The 17806-nt window shown below is 39.2% G+C and overlaps 3 gene segments (V, D, J or C); all 3 read left to right on the top strand.

Annotated features, from left to right (window-relative positions):
- Window positions 1–8781: 8781 nt before the first annotated feature.
- Window positions 8782–9371, top strand: LOC116065846 (the record flags this gene model as incomplete). The annotated part of the segment is given in 2 exon segments: window positions 8782–8984; window positions 9075–9371. Coding segments are annotated over 2 exon segments (415 nt in total), but the record flags the coding sequence as incomplete, so codon positions are not given.
- A 1021-nt stretch (window positions 9372–10392) lies between these two features.
- Window positions 10393–11987, top strand: LOC118495854. The segment is given in 3 exon segments: window positions 10393–10566; window positions 10665–10941; window positions 11969–11987. Coding segments are annotated over 3 exon segments (351 nt in total).
- Window positions 11988–13045: 1058 nt separating this feature from the next.
- LOC116065855 lies at window positions 13046–14104 on the top strand. The segment is given in 3 exon segments: window positions 13046–13258; window positions 13524–13824; window positions 14101–14104. Coding segments are annotated over 3 exon segments (450 nt in total).
- The last annotated feature ends 3702 nt before the right edge of the window (window positions 14105–17806 follow it).

The raw sequence follows: 17806 nt of genomic DNA, 5'->3' as shown, positions 1-17806 counted from the left end.
CAGAGGGAGTCATACTCTGTTAAACTTCCGGAAAATCACAAAGTGTTGAGAGATCTTCAACAGATGGTAAAGAGGAAGGACCAATGATGTGAAGGCCCAGATCCATCAGAGTATCAATGCTCTTCCTCTCTCTCCTCCCCTCTCACTGCAGACATGAAACACTGGCCGACTAACATCCTGATTCTGACTCTCTGGCTAGGTAACTATTTAAACTACTGATTGTTCTCCTTTAATCAATCATCTTATTGATTAATCTCTTCCTCTGCATGATCTCTTCTTCCCCAGAGTGTAAAGGAGAAGACAGAGTGATCCAGTCAACAGGAGATGTCATTACTACTGAAGGAGAGACAGTTACTCTTGGCTGTACATTTGAGACCAGTGACACATATCCCACTTTGTTCTGGTACAAACAAGAAGTCAATGATTTCCCAAAGTACATGCTGAAGCGTTACTCAAACACAAAAGAGAATGCTCCAGATTTCCAGAAAGAAAGATTTGATGCTACAATCAACGAGACATCAGTTCCTTTGAAGATCCAGAATCTTCAGCTGTCAGACTCTGCTGTGTACTACTGTGCTCTGCAGCCCACAGTGACAGGAAACACCAAAACTCTGTACAAAAACCTTTGGAGCAAAGACAACACAATACTCCACAACATCCACCAGAGGGAGTCACACACTGTTAAACTACATCTTTTTCATCATGTAGTCTAGAAATACTTTTACCTTAGAAGTGTAACTGAGAGAAATGAAAATACAGAGCTACGAGAATATGGAGAGTACGGTGCTAAAACAGTCTCATAAGTATTTGCAACTTGTAAAACACAATTCACAAATAAAGACAGAGTGATTTGTATTCGTAAATCTGTGTTGTATCTGTGCCTCTAATTTGTGACTTGTTAACTACAATTCACAAATGAATGTAGAGCGATTTGTATCTGCAAACGCAATCCACAAATCATTTGTAAATGAACTTAGTATTTTTCAATGTAAATATATGTGTAAATCTCCTTCTATTCGTGTGGGTACTTTTGAGACTGTTTTTCCGCGCCGTTGTTGCCACTTAACAATTTGTGTCTCCAGTGACGATCCCAGTGTTCTCCAGTTGATGGCGGTAATGCAACACTTATGGATGCCACCCGCTGTTAAACTACATAGAAGCCCATGAAGAAGTCTTGTTGAATGTTTCAGAGACGCTGGCAGAATCTACTTGAGGTTCCTCCGGGTAATTTGATATTATTAGGACTTTGTCGTCAAATAAATTACATTTATGTTTTCAGCATCATTGTTGCAGTGCATTTACAATTTGCTTTATGTTACATTCACGTTCTTGTAGAGTGATGCTAACTTAGCTCGTTAAAGTCAGCCCTATAACATGGTCTTTGTATGGAATTGGCAGTCTGAAATGTTATTAAGCTCTGCTTAAATTGTTAGTGGGCTCAGTTGTAAAGCTAGTGAATATATTTGGCATCATATGAAACTAGATGATCTAAGGAATCAATCGATGATGTTGCAAGTTAAACTATGAAGAATTTAAATTTAATAATTGCTCGACATATTGTAAATGTTTATTAGTACAGTAATTGTCACGCACCGGGTTAAATACAGTACATGCTGTTCCTTTATTCAAGACTAAATGTATGTGCAGTTGTACACCGTGATAAAACATGATAGCCTAGTTTAATCTAAAACTGAATCTGCCGTGTTTTACAGATCTGACTGACCACTGATGAGGTGTACTTGGACCCACCAGACTCTCCTCACAGTATGAGAAACCATCAGGGGGAAGTTATAGCTCGACAGGTGTCACTTCTCAACTGCTCAGTATCTAAAGTATCAACAGCTAGTGAGGACTGTACTGTGTCCATAGACATTGATCAGGCTGTGTAAAATGGACTCGTTTCACAAAGTAACTTAGAGATTTTCACTTGAAGTTTTTATTTGTCCGTTATTGTCATATCTATGCTGTGAAATGTTTTTCAAGCTGCATATTAGATTTAATACCCTTTCAAAATACTTTTTTTCATTCATATTGTCGTCTGTCAAACAATAAAGTTGAACTTTTAAACAAAGGTTTTGTGTTGCTTAGGCTACTGTCACTATTACCTGTCTTAAAGGATTACATTTTTATAGTCAGGATGTTAAATGGTCTCAGTGTTTGACCCTTCTACATGCATTAAATCAGACATACAGTATATATATATATATATATATATATATATATATATATATATATATATATATATATATATATATATATATATATATATATCACTTAGGGAGCCTTACTACTAAACTTTAAAATGACCAAACCCTGCTTAGAAATAAAGCACTTTATTCATAGTCAATGAAATGGAAATATAAAGTGTGTATACATAATGTACACAGTGTGTACTGTCCAGATCATGTCCTCCACCAGTCTAAAGGGTTTCTTGTCTAATGAAGATGTGTCAGCTGGTAATGTAGGCTCTCAGGTCACAGAAGTCATCCTGTGGATACTGAATCTTTCCTGATGCTGCTGTGTTGTCTTCAGACCATCGCTTGGCAGAAGTATGGCACCTGTCCCACAATACCTTCATACAGTGAGGAGACTCTTGTGGGTCCAGGTAAACCTCGTCAAACAGGTGATCAGGACAGCATCTGATCAGTCAGATCTGTAAACATGGCAGATTCAGTGATCAAACTATCATTTTTTTATCAGGGTGTACATCTGCACATACATTTTGTCTTACAGGAGAAGCATGTATTTAACCTGGTGCATGGCAACTAATGTACTAATAAACATGGTTACAATATGTTGAGCAAATGTTGAATTTTTATTCTTTATAGTTTAACTTGCAACATCATCTGAAATAACAGTGTAAAACATGATAAATTATTTTATTCTGATTTCTTGAGGTGAGAGAGACTCCTTTGAAAATGGCTTAACTTTGGAACCTTATTTTATACATCCCTGTTATGGACAAGCAGGACATGGTTAGTATTAATGGATTTCTTAGATCGTGTAGTTTCAAATGATAGCAAATATATTCACTAGCTCACCTACAGGTTTAAGGAGTGCTTAATAACATTTAGGACTGCCCATTCCATACAAAGAACAGGCAAAGCACATGTTACAGGGCTGACTTTAACGAGCTAAGTTAGCATCGCTGTTCAAGCTGTAGGCTACAAGACCGTGAACGTTAGCACGCTCCAAAAAGTAGTAAACTGTCACTGCTGCCATAACAACACAAAGCAAATTGTAAATGCACTGCAACAATGATGCTGAAAACATACATGTAATTTATTTGACGACAAAGTCCTAATAATATCAAATTACCCGGAGTAACGTCAAATAGTTTCTGCCAACCGTCTCTGAAACATTCAACAAGACTTCTTCATGGGCTTCTATGTAGTTTAACAGCGGGTGGCATCCATAAGTGTTGCATTACCACCATCTACTGGAGAACGCTGGGATCGTCACTGGAGACACAAACTGTTAAGTGGCAACAACGGCGCGGAAAAACAGTCTCAAAAGTACCCACACAAATAGGAGATTTACACATATATTTACATTGAAAAATACTAAGTTCATTTACAAATGATGAAATACGAGTTACAAATCAGACACACGGACACAGATACGCATTTGCGGATACAAATTGCTCTGCATTCATTTAGAGGCACAGATACAACACCAATTTACGAATACAAATCATTCTGTTTTCACTTGTGTTTTACAAGTTGCAAATACTTATGAGACTGTTTTAGCAGCATAGAGAGACTCAGGGAGGAGCTGAGCTGTTACTGAACTATAGAAGAGAGAGGAACTTCTATTCAACAGAGATCAATACACAAACCATCAACATTACCTTTATTCAACATGCTGTCACTGCAGCATTGTGTTTTCTCAGGTATGTTAGTTTATGCAGCATGAAAAAGTTGTATTCCAATAACATATGTGAATCGTTTAATGAGTCTTTTACTACATGATATATATAATAACACAGTTTAGAAGGCAGCTCTTTTACTCTTTCCTACAGATACTAAATTTGATGATCAATTCTTCTGGTTCTTCTTTCACTCTGGAATGCAAAATGAAACAAACTCTGGACTGTCTGTTTCAGTGAGTGAGGATAAAACAAAAATGGATCTTCAGATCTCCTCTGCTGCAGTGACAGACTCTACTCTGTATTACTGTGCTGTGAGACCCACAGAGACAGGAAACCTACAGGCCCTCATTTCTGAAACTTCCATATGACCTAAAACAGGCGTACCCCGATTTCTACGCAAAGCCAAGGCATTTATCAATTTGAACGTGAGCGTAGGCTGCGATAAAATCTCACGTCTGGTCTGAACTCATGTACGCAAGTTTTCGAGTCAGTGTGGACTTGCGGTGCAGCATATAATCAGTTTAACAGGAGAAGGAGAAGTCATCAGTTGATCACTTATACAAGACCTCTTTGCGCCGGTACAACAGTGCACACGAACGTGCACGTGCCACGGTGGAGCGCTCCATCGGATTGATTAAGGGCAGATGGCTCTGTCTTGCATCACGGGGGGACCCTACTATACACGGCAGAAAAAGTCTGCAACATTGTTTGAGCCTGTGGGGTTCTCCACAACATCAGATAAGACAGGATGCCATAAATGTAGTGATGGAGCCAGATGACCTGATGCCCAGAGAGCAGTGTCCAGCACAGCCCCAACTGGGGCTATATGAATGAGACAGGATATTATTCCTCGCTTTTTAAAAAGGAATAGTGTTATGTTTGGCAATGATACTCAACACAGGAAACATGACGATGCACAACATTTTTATTTATTCTTCAGGTTTTTGTTTCTCTTTTAAAGTGTCATTAATGGCCACAAGTGAACAATGTATTTCTGCCATTGACCGAGTTATTTCGGCTTGTTTTTTCAGCCCCTCTGCTGTCAGGAGACAGGGTCGGGTGGTGGTCCAGCACGGGGGACGGAGGACACGCGCTCTTCCTCACAGCTGTTGCCTCATTCTGACTCACGAAAAAAACACTAGTAAAATAAAAGACACTGCATAAATTCTACTGTGTGTTTATTTAAATATAGGTACACCATGTAGGCCTAAGAGATTGCAATATAAGCCTGTATTACTATTAGGACTATAGCATACATATGTCAAGGGTGTATAAATTAAATAAACTTCAGCTGGAGTCTGATTTACTACGGCAACACTGTTGACTGCATCAGTGATCTCTTTCCATTCCACATTCTTTCTACAGTCTTTAATACCAGTTTTCAGGCTGACAAATAGGACATACGTTGGTGCAAATGAACCTGAGATATCAGGGTTTCAATCTCCACCTCTGAAAAGTGCCGCTTCTTAGCGGGATTACATCTCGCCATGTCGTAAATTGTAGGGGCGAGGCCTCAAAACCGAGAATATATTGGGGCGTGATATTTAAATTACAATCGTTTCCAGCCGCTGCATTTATCAATGTACGACCATTCTTATGCTCTGATTGGTGTGATACGAACGTTTCATGAATCACACGTGAATCTTACGTCGTAAGATGATTTCTGGTTTCTAAGTTAGGTTGATAAATGAGGGCCAAAGTCTCTGTACAAAAACACAAGCTGACACACTGACAAGCTGCTGGAAGCCTTTTTTTCTACACTGTTGTAATGAACTATTTAACTCCATTAGAGGGCAACATTATCAAGTAGGAGGTGCACTACTTCTGCACTGTGTTCAACCATTCAGTCAATAATAAGTGCTGCTGTGAAGAGAACAATTCTCAGACTGAATGTTGAACATCAGCTAGTTTCTCCTGTTGATTTAAACCTTGTTGTAGAGATGGAACATTGGATGTGGATTATTCTTGCTGCTCTTTTCTTTGGTAAGATACAAAGAACAACATGGTTTTATTATTTTATAAAGATTTATATAAACTGCAGTTCAGAGCAGAAATATCTGAACAGTTGAGCTGTTTCTGTCCAGAGTAACATTGTACAGTTGACATTTTGCACTGTCTACTCCTCTCAGCCTCATTAACAATGTTAGTCTAATGACTTCATTTTCTCTACTTTTTTTCAGGAATAATAGCTGGAGACAAAATCTATCCTGTAGAACATGAAGTCAGTGAAACAGAAGGAGAATCCGTCTCACTTACATGTGAATATGAGACCAATACCAACGATGTCTACCTTTACTGGTACAGACATCATTCAGACCTTCAAGCGCCTCAGTTTATACTCTGGAAAGGAGCAAAAGGCTACGCATCATACGAATATATTCCAGATAAGCGATATGAATCCAGAACATCAGTAAACTCAACTGAACTGACCATAAAGACACTAACCCTGGCAGACACAGGTCTCTACTACTGTGCTCTAGAAACACAGTGATACAAAGTGTAGAAGAGGCTGTACAAAAACCTGAACACAGATATCTGACTACTTCAAAGAGGAGGGAAGTGGTATTCAAACCACAGCTTCCTATCAGATGGATTCTGATTATTCAAGTTTTATCAGAGTCCCTGTGGTTACAGCTGCTAATGTAACACTGTGGGAGGATTCACATGAGCAGCAAATCCACATCAATGACAAACCAACTGTATGATGGTTCAAACACAAGAAACCATGACAACAAATAAATGGACACTGACTTACCTACTAAATCCTCTTCATACCCTGTGGGCCATGAGCCCACAATGAGCTCCTTCTATTGTTCAACATGTTGATCTACATCCCAAATAGACACTGAAATACTAATAAAACGGAAATCACTGGCAGTTTATATTACATAACATCATAATTCACAGAAGAACTCAGTAGAATCACATTTTTACTGCCAAAGATTTTACTAACGTAAGAATTTCATTAAAGCAGAAAGTTTCCCCAACGACTTCAGTATCTTTGAATTTGACCTCAAACGGCTGCAGAGGACCAAAAGATCCTGAACTGTCACTTTACATTCTTGTGACATTATGAAAAGAGCAGAAAACGTAACATGTTGAAACAATAGACTGTAAATATTAATGGAGAGAGCATGTTTGACGTCACTCATTGGTTTGTGCAGAGCTGCTCTGAGTTGTTGAGTTTGCTGTTACGGGCGCTGCCATCTTTGTTGCATTAAAAACAGATGTGACGATTTTAAGACGAGAGGGAGGAGTTAGGGAGGAGACTGACTAAAGCTGTGAACGCTGTTTACACCCACCTGCACCGGTAACAAAGTTCGAAGAACATTGGTCATCTGCTGTCTGTTTGGCTTTAACAACTCCAAAGACATGTTGCTTTACCTGTTTTTACTTTTCTCTCCCTTTATAGGTGAGTGTTAGAACAGAGATCAAAGTCTCATATAACCTGCTGTATTAACCAGATATTTCATAACTAGAGGTTTATCTGTGTAAGGTAATGATAACTGACGTAAATAATATTCTTTTTGCAGCCCTGGGTTCCATGAACAGCATAAACCCAGAAAGTACTGAAGAACATGTTGCAGAGGGCAGAAATATCAACCTGACCTGTACATATGAGGGTGATATCTACAATATCCAGTGGTACCGACAATACCAGAGATCCAGACCAGAGTTCCTGATCTCCATCACAGAGGGAGGATTGATTAATCCAACTGGTTCTGATTTCTCAGCTCACATTGACAAGAAAGGGAAACGTGTTGATCTGGAGATCTCCTCAGCTAAGGTGTCTGACTCTGCTGTGTACTACTGTGCTCTGCAGCCCACAGTGACAGGAAACACCAAAACTCTGTACAAAAACCTTTGGAGCAAACTTCATGAACGCATCATTGCCTAGATCTACTATATCCCAACCTGACAGAGCACAGAGAAGCATGAAGAAGTGAAGTTATGTGGCTGAGTGCTACTTGGAAATTAAGATAATTCCCTTTACATATAAAGACTATGACGTGGCCAACAAAAATGGATTGCAATATGGAAAACATGCAGGTCAAAAATTACAAATGGATATGCAACAACTTCAAACTTCGTTTGATAATTGAAGTGGCACAAAGAACGGTAAATCGAGGCTGAATCATTTCATTAGCAGAGGTTCTATGTCGGCCATTAAAGTCTATTGTTGTGGGTTCTGTGGGTTTCCTCCTTAATTCATAATTTGATGTTCACCCAAAATGAGATGACCAATCAACTTTTAAAGAAAATGGCTACACGGTGCAATCTGCTAATGTTATAACAGCAAAACCATGGGGGTAATGTAAAGTTACTCCCTTCATTTAAAAAAAGTAAAATATTTCAAACTCTATGTGATCCAGTTGGTGTGTTTTGAACCTGAGCTATATGTATGTTTATTCAAACATTTATTTTCTCTTTCACACATATATTTACAGATTATTTATCCATAAAGTAAGTGAATAACTTTACTACTAACCCTAGAACTCTAGGACATATTTGAGGCAGACTGCGCCAATATTATTGTTTTTTTCTTCTTTTACCTTTATCTTTTTATGTCATTTAGACATAAAACATTATGAAAGTATGAGAGTGCAGAGTCAGAGTTCATTATTTCTTCTACTTTATTACTAGTTTAGGCCTCGAAACACAAACTTTTTTTTAAGTTTATTTATTTGGGGCTTTTTCCCTTTATTTCAAGTGACAGTGGATAGACATGAAAGGGGGAGAGAGATGGGGGATGACACGCAACAGCTGACAGCTGCTGCAGGACTCAGCCAACATGGGGCAAACACTCTTAATAGGTGAGCTAGAGGACACCTCCTCAAAACACTAAGTTAAGTAACTTTACCTTACAAGTAAGAAAGGAGAGAGGCACAACATGTGTTAGTTGTAAAGTTGTCAGTAGGGGGAATAACCCAGGGCTGTGAATGAGTCCTGTCACTGTGATCAGGTTCCTCCTTCTAATCCACCAACTTAGTGTTGATGAAGACTAAACAGAGAGATCACAGCCTTCTTTATACTTGCTGTAGCTCAGAGTTACTCCACACTGCAGATATGAAGCCTCTGTTCATCTCAGTGTTGCTGGCTGCTATGAGCCTTGGTATGAACACAACTCTGTTTCTTTGATATCAATCCAACATTGATATGATTCTTTAACAGCACACTGATTCTGTTTGTTTCTGTTTTACAGAATGCAGAGCTCAAAAAGACAACGTGCTGCAACCAAAAGGAGATGTGACTGCTACTGAAGGAGAGGCAGTAACACTTGGCTGTCAATATAACAGCAGTGCAACTAATGATTATCTCTTCTGGTACAAACAGGATGGAAACAACAGCCACATTCATTCTGAGCCGCTTTAAGGTTGGAAACGGGAAAACAGTGGACGAGGAGAAATTTTCATCCACGCTGAATTCCAGCTTAAGATCAGTTCCTCTGAAGATCCAGAAGCTTCAGCTGTCTGACTCTGCTGTGTACTACTGTGCTCTGAGGCCCACAGTGACAGGAAACACCAAAACTCTGTACAAAAACCTTTGGAGCAAAGAGAACACAATACTCCACAACATCCACTAGATGGAGTCACACACTGTTAAACTTCAATATTTTTCATGATGTAGGTTATCCTGGTGACAATTTAAGCTAGTAAGCACCCCACGGACAATTTGCACTACCCTACCCCTCCCATACTGTTCTATTTATTTATTTACAAATGTACATACTGTAATAACACCTATACATAGCCATATTCTACTGCTCTTCATACTATTCATCCTGCATATACATTTATTCTTACTACTCTTATGTTACCACACTGCACATAGCTGTATATACTGTATATACATATCTGTCTATATGGTTCATTCAGAATATTCATATTTATTCTGTTTTTCTTATTATATATTCTGCTAATACACTGCATATCTATATTATTCATACTACTATTATAGTGTCAGTGCTACTACACTGTACATATCTGTACATGTTGTTCATACACTGTTCATATGACCATATTTATTCGGCACTTATAACACTGCAATATATTTCTTGTCCTGTCTATGCCCCACCTGTCTATACTTGTATATCACATTGCACTTTTCTGATTTTTTGCACTTCTGGTTAGACACAAACTGTATTTCGTGTCTTTGTACTTGTACTCTGCACAATCTAACAACCTTGGGTGCAAGGAAACATCAGACATCACGGTGGCTCAGTGGTTAGCATTGCTGCCTCACAGCAAGACGATTCTGGGTTCGAATCTGGGCCTTTCTGTGTGGAGTTTGCAGGTTTACTTGGGTTTCCTCCAGGTGCTCTGGTTTCTTCCCACCATAAAGACTTGCGTGCTAGGTAATTAGGACTACAGTTGAAAATTACCCGACTGGCTAACACTGGTGCATTTACAGAAATATTGATTAATGTGCATTGTCCTAATCAAATACACTTACAAACTTAAACATCCACCAGAGGGAGTCACACACTGATAAACCTCAATGTTTTTCATCATGTTGTCTAGAATCACTTTACAGATTGACTCAGGGAGGAGCTGAGCTGTTACTGAACTATAGAAGAGAGAGGAACTTCTATATTCAACAGAGATCAATACACAAACCATCAACATTACCTTTATTCAACATGCTGTCACTGCAGCATTGTATGTTTTCTCTGTTGTTTCTTTCCATCCTCACAGGTATGTTAGATTATACAGCATGACAAAGTTTCTGAGTATCTGAATGTGAATCATTTCTTGAAACTTTTACATCTAATAACAGTTATCTCTTCCTCTAGGTATCAGCTGTGAAGAAATCACTCCAGTAGAGACAGAAAAGACCAGTTTAGAAGGCAGCTCTGTTACTCTGTCCTACAGATACTCCAAACAAGTAACTGGTACTGACTATTTCTACTGGTATCGACAATATCCAGGAAAACCACTGGAGTTTCTCATCTTTCTCTTGGGAACGCAAAATGCTGCAAACTCTGGACTGTCTGCTTCAGTAAGTGTGAGTGAGGATACAACCAAAATAGATCTGCAGATCATCTCAGCTGCAGTGACAGACTCTGCTGTGTACTACTGTGCTGTGAGGCCCACAGTGACAGGAAACACAAAAACTCTGTACAAAAACCTTTGGAGTAAAGACAACACAATACTCCACAACATCCACTAGAGGGAGTCATACACTGTTAAACTTCATTATGATGTAGTCTAGAATCACTTTACCTTAGAAGTGTAACTAGGAGAAGTAAAAATACAGAGCTACGAGGAGACGGAGAGACTCAGGGAGGAGCTGAGCTGTTACTGAACTTTAGAAGAGAGGAACTTCTATATTCAACAGAGATCAATACACAAACCATCAACATTATCTTTATTCAACATGTTGTCACTGCAGCATTGTGTGTTTTCTCTGTTGTTTCTTTCCATTCTAACAGGTATGTTAGATTATGCAGCATGAACATTTTTATTGTAATAACATCTGATTTGAATGTTTTTTTTAAAGTCTTGTACCACAAGAAATAACAGAGTTATCTCTTCCTTTAGGTATTAGCTGTGAAGAACTCACTCCAGTCGATAAAGAAGAGAACAGCTTAGGAAGCAGCTCTGTTACTCTGTCCTACAGATACTTGGAAATGTCATCTAGCAGTAATTACTGCTGCTGGAAGAGTGGCAGTGGGTTTTGTAGATAAGTAGAGCTGGGTGTCGTCAGCATAGCAGTGAAATTGAACACCATATTGCCTGATTATAGTGCCAAGTGGGAGGAGGTAGAAAATGAACAACAGAGGGCCCAACACAGACCCCTGACATACTATACTATGACTTTTTCATTATTTTTTTCAACATACCATACTATGACTTTTTACAATTTTTCATGACATACTTTACTATGATTTTGATGATTTTAGAAGGCAGCTCTGTTACTCTGTCCTACATATACTACAAACAAGAAACTGGTGGAGGCCAATTCTTCTGGTATCGACAATATTAAGGAAAACCACCAGAGTTTTTCATCTTTCACTCTGCAATGCAAAGTGAAACAAACTCTGGACTGTCTGCTTCAGTGAGTGAGGATGAAACCAAAATTCTCAAAATTCTCCAGATCTCCTCTGCTGCAGTGACAGACTCTGCTCTGTACTACTGTGCTGTGAGGCCCACAGTGACAGCAAACCCACAGTCTCTGTACAAACACACAAGCTGACACACTGACAAACTGCTGGAAGACTTTTTTCCTACACCTTTGTACTGAACTTTTTACCTCCACTAGAGGGCAACATTATCAAGTAGGTGGTGCACTACTTCTGCACTGTGTTCAACCATTCAGTCAATAATAAGTGCTGCTGTGAAGAGAACAATTCTCAGACTGAATGTTGAACATCAGCTAGTTTCTCCTGTTGATTTAAACCTTGTTGTAGAGATGGAACATTGGCTGTGGATTATTCTTGCTGCTCATTTCTTTGGTAAGATACAAAGAACCACATGGTTTGCCTTTCAACACTTTTCACAAGTAACTGGCAAAAAAGCAAAACTGAAAAAAATGTTTGGCTTCTAATACCTTCTTAATAACTCTTTATTTGGTATATTCTGATATCAGACAGCAGTCAGTGAAAATCTGTGTCTGAATCTCTGGCAAGGTGACACTTTAAAACTACTGTTTTCCTTTAATCAATCATTTTATTCATTCATCTCCTCTTCTGCATGTTCTCTTCTTCCCCAGAGTGTAAAGGAGAAGACAGAGTGACCCAGCCAACAGGAGATGTCATTACTACTGAAGGAGAGACAGTTACTCTTGACTGTACATTTGAGACCAGTGTTAGCTCGAATGCATATTTGTTCTGGTACAAACAATAAGTCAATGATTTCCCAAAGTACATGCTGAAGCGTTTCTCAAAAACAGAAGAAAATGCTCCAGAGTTCCAGAAAGACAGATTTGATGCTAAAATCAACGAGACATCAGTTCCTCTGAAGATCCAGAAGCTTCAGCTGTCTGACTCTGCTGTGTACTACTGTGCTCTGAGGCCCACAGTGACAGGAAACACCAAAACCCTGTACAAAAACTTTTGGAGCAAAGACAACACAATACTCCACAACATCCACTAGAGGGAGTCACACACTGTTAAACTTTAATGATTTTATGAGACAGTCTGGATTCTTTTAATTAATGAAACACAGTTTATGATGAAGACTTGAAGAAATGAAACTAATTCAACATCTGAGTCTCCTCCTACTGACTGCAGAGGTGTCTTCATGACAGAGAACTGTTTGATTCCAGCTGTGAACATCAGACCAAACAACTCACAAAACGTATTCATCCTGAACATTCATAAACAGCATTTCACCTCTGCAGACATGGAAAAACTCACTGCAATTCTGTTCTGCTTCACTCTCATAGGTATGTATCTTTATGATTATAAATCCTGAAATACAAAGACATTTTCAAAGTTTTACAGATCCAGTTCAGATTTTAGATGGATTTCAAAGTTACACATTTCAAAGATACAAATCTAGATTTCATCACTTTATCTCTAATAACTGATTAATAAATTGTTAACAATATAATGTGCTTTACTTAAAAATGTCAGAGTGATGTCTTTCAAATGTTGGATATGTGACTTTGGAACAGAAGTGTAAATCTAACATGTTGTTTTCCTCACTAGGTAACACGATGGAAGATGATATTACTGCCAGCAGTGCTGAAGTCTTTTCATCAGAGGGCCGTAGTGTTACTCTGTCCTGTACCTATTCAGTTAAAGCTGATAATCTCCAGTGGTATCGACAGGATCCTGGATCAGCTCCTCAGTTCCTTCTCCTGATCACTGATACAACATCGCCTTCAGTAGTGGAAGCAAAACCTCCTCACCCTCGACTGAATGCTACACTGAATAAGGAGAAAAATCAAGTTGATCTGAAGATCATCTCAGCTGAAGTGTCTGACTCTGCTGTGTACTACTGTGCTCTGAGGCCCACAGTGACAGGAAACACCAAAACTCTATACAAAAACCTTTGGAACAAAGACAACACAATACTCCACAACATCCACCAGAGGGAGTCACACACTGTACCAGAACAATCACAAATTGTTGAGAGATCTTCAACAGATGATGAAGAGGAAGGACCAATGATGTGAAGGCCCAGATCCATCAGAGTATCAATGCTCTTCCTCTCTCTCCTCCCCTCTCACTGCAGACATGAAACACTGGCTGACTAACATCCTGATTCTGACTCTCTGGATAGGTAACTATTTAAGCTACTGATTGTTTTTCCTTTAATCAATCACCTTATTGATTAATCTCTCCCTTTGCATGTTCTCTTCTTCCCCAGAGTGTAAAGGAGAAGACAGAGTGATCCAGCCAACAGGAGATGTCATTACTACTGAAGGAGAGACAGTTACTCTTGACTGTACATTTGAGACAAGTGACAAATTTCCCTATTTGTTCTGGTACAAACAAGAAGTCAATGATTTCCCAAAGTACATGCTGAAGCGTTACTCAACCTCAGATGAGAATGCTCCAGATTTCCAGAAAGAAAGATTTGATTCTACAATCAACAAGACATCAGTTCCTTTGAAGATCCAGAAGCTTCAGCTGTCTGACTCTGCTGTGTACTACTGTGCTCTGCAGCCCACAGTGACAGGAAACACCAAAACTCTGTACAAAAACCTTTGGAGCAAAGACAACACAATACTCCACAACATCCACCAGAGGGAGTCACACACTGTTAAACTTCAACATTTTTCATGATGCAGTCTAGAATCATTTCATCATAGAGGTGTAAATGAGAGAAGTGAAAATACAGAGCTACGAGGAGACGGAGAGACTCAGGGAGGAGCTGAGCTGTTACTGAACTATAGAAGAGAGAGGAACTTCTATATTCAACAGAGATCAATACACAAACCATCAACATTACCTTTATTCAACATGCTGTCACTGCAGCATTGTGTGTTTTCTCTGCTGTTTCTTTCCATTCTAACAGGTATGTTAGATTATGAAGCATGAAAAAGTATTATTCCAATAACAGTTGAATGTGAATCATTTATTGAGTCAGTTTCTACATGAAATAATAAAGTTATCTCTTCCTTTAGGTGTCAGCTGTGAAGAACTCACCCCAGTCAAGAAAGAAGAGAACAGTTTAGAAAGCAGCTCTGTTACTGTGTCCTACAGATACTCCAAACAAGATATATATGATGATTATGTCTTCTGGTATCGTCAATATTAAGGAAAACCACCAGATTTTCTCATCTTTCACTATGGAACGCAAAATGTAACAAACTCTGGACTGTCTGTTTATGAAAGTGAGGATACATCAAACATGGTTCTTCAGATCTCCTCTGCTGCAGTGACAGACTCTGCTCTGTACTACTGTGCTGTGAGGCCCACAGTGACAGCAAACCCACAGTCTCTGTACAAACACACAAGCTGACACACTGACAAGCTGCTGGAAGACTTTTTTCTACACCGTTGTACTGAACATTATACCTCTACTAGAGGGCAACATAATAAAGTAGGCGGTGCACTACTTCTGCACTGTGTTCAACCATTCAGTCAATAATAAGTGCTGCTGTGAAGAGAACAATTCTCAGACTGAATGTTGAACATCAGCTAGTTTCTCCTGTTGATTTAAACCTTGTTGTAGAGATGGAACATTGGCTGTGGATTATTCTTGCTGCTCTTTTCTTTGGTAAGATACAAAGAACAACATGGTTTTATTATTTTCTAAAGATGAATGTAAACTCCAGTTCAGAACAGAAATCTCTGAACAGTTGAACTGTTTCTGTCCAGAGTAACATTGCACAGTTGACATTTTCTCCTGTTTTCTCCTTTCACCCTTATGAACAATGTTAGTCTAATGACTTCATTTTCTCCACTTTTTCAGGAACAATAGCTGGAGCCAAAATCTCTCCTGTAGAAGATGAAGTCAGTAAAAGAGAAGGAGAATCTGTCACACTTAGATGTGACTATGAGAAAAATGACAACATTGTCTACCTTCACTGGTACAGACATCATTCTGACCTTTGGGCACCTCAGTTTATTCTCTGGAAAGGAGCAAGAGACCGTAGTAGTAGGGAATATATCCCAGACCCACGATATGAATCCGAAACATCAGTAAACTCAACTGAACTGACCATAAAGACACTAACCCTGGCAGACACAGGTCTCTACTACTGTGCTCTAGAAACACAGTGATAGAAAGTGTAGAAGAGGCTGTACAAAAACCTGAACACAGATATCTGACTACTCTTCAAAGAGGAGGGAAGTGGTATTCAAACCACAGCTTCCTATCAGATGGATTCTGATTATTCCAGTTTTATCAGAGTCCCTGTGGTTACAGCTGCTAATGTAACACTGTGGGAGGATTCACATGAGCAGCAAATCCACATCAATGACAAACCAACTGTATGATGGTTCAAACACAAGACACCATGACAACACATAAATGGACACTGACTTACCTACTAAATCCTCTTCATACCCTGTGGGCCATTAGGCCACAATGAGCTCCTTCCATTGTTCAACATGTTGATCTACATCCCAAATAGACACTGAAACACTAACCAATAAAACTATGAAATATCATAATTCACAGAAGAACTCAGTAGAATCACATTTACCACCAAAGGTTTTACTAATTCAATTCAATTTTCAATTCAATTTTATTTATAGTATCAAATCATAACAAGAGATATCTCGAGACACTTTACAGATAGAGTAGGTCTAGACCAAACTCTGTACTTTACGAAGCCCCAACTATTACAGTGGTTGCCTCAAGAGCAAGCATTAGCAGTAGCTATTGCGACAGTGGCAAGGAAAAACTCCCTTTTTTTGTTAGGAAGAAACCTCAGACAGACCCAGACTCTTGGTAGGCGGTGTCTGACGGCACCAGTTGGGGGAGTGGTGAATGGTGGCAATAATAGTCATAATAAAGATAGTGAAGCAGTGATCACAATGGTAGTCATAGTAGTTCACATAGTTCACTAACTTAAGAATTTCATGAAAACAGAAGCTTCAACAACTTCACCATCTTTGAATTTAACCTCAAACGGCTGCAGAGGACCAAAAGATACTAAACTGTCACTTTACATTCAAGAAACATTCTGAAAAAACCATAACATGTAACACATTGAAATCATAGACTGTTAATATTAATGGACAGAGCATGTGTGACGTCACCCATTGGTTTGTGCAGAGCAGCTCTGAGTCGTTGAGTTTGCCGTTATGGGCGCTGCCATCTTGGTTGCATTAAAAACAGATGAGAGGATTTTAAGACGAGAGGGAGGAGCTGGGGAGGAGTTAGGGAGGAGACTGACTAAAGCTGTGAACGCTGTTTACACCCACCTGCATCGGCAACCTGGCCGCAGGTGCTGCTAACAAAGTTCGAAGAAGAACATTGTTCATCTGCTGTCTGTTTGGCTTTAACAACTCCAAAGACATGTTGCTTTACCTGTTTTTACTTTTATCTGCCTTTATAGGTGAGTGTTAGAGCAGAGATCAAAGTCTCATATAACTTGCTATATTAACCAGATATTTCATAACTAGAGGTTTATCTGTGTAAGTTAATGATAACTAACGTGAATAATATTCATTTTGCAGCCCTGGGTTCCATGAACAGCATAAAGCCAGAAAGTACTGAAGAACATGTTGCAGAGGGCAGAAACATCAACCTGACCTGTACATATGAGGGTGATATCTACAATATCCAGTGGTACCGACAATACCAGAGATCCAGACCAGAGTTCCTGCTCTACATCACAGAGGAAGGATTGATTCAACCAACTGGTTCTGATTTCTCAGCTCACATTGACAAGAAAGGGAAACGTGTTGATCTGGAGATCATCTCAGCTAAGGTGTCTGACTCTGCTACTACTACTGTGCTCTGCAGCCCACAGTGACAGGAAACACCAAAACTCTGTACAAAAACCTTTGGAACAAAGACAACACAATAC

This window comes from Sander lucioperca, chromosome 9 (assembly GCF_008315115.2).
Source record: "Sander lucioperca isolate FBNREF2018 chromosome 9, SLUC_FBN_1.2, whole genome shotgun sequence".
In the NCBI taxonomy this organism is placed as follows: domain Eukaryota; kingdom Metazoa; phylum Chordata; class Actinopteri; order Perciformes; family Percidae; genus Sander; species Sander lucioperca.
The sequence above is the reverse complement of the archived record's forward strand: the minus strand, read 5'-3'. Positions and strand labels throughout refer to the sequence as shown.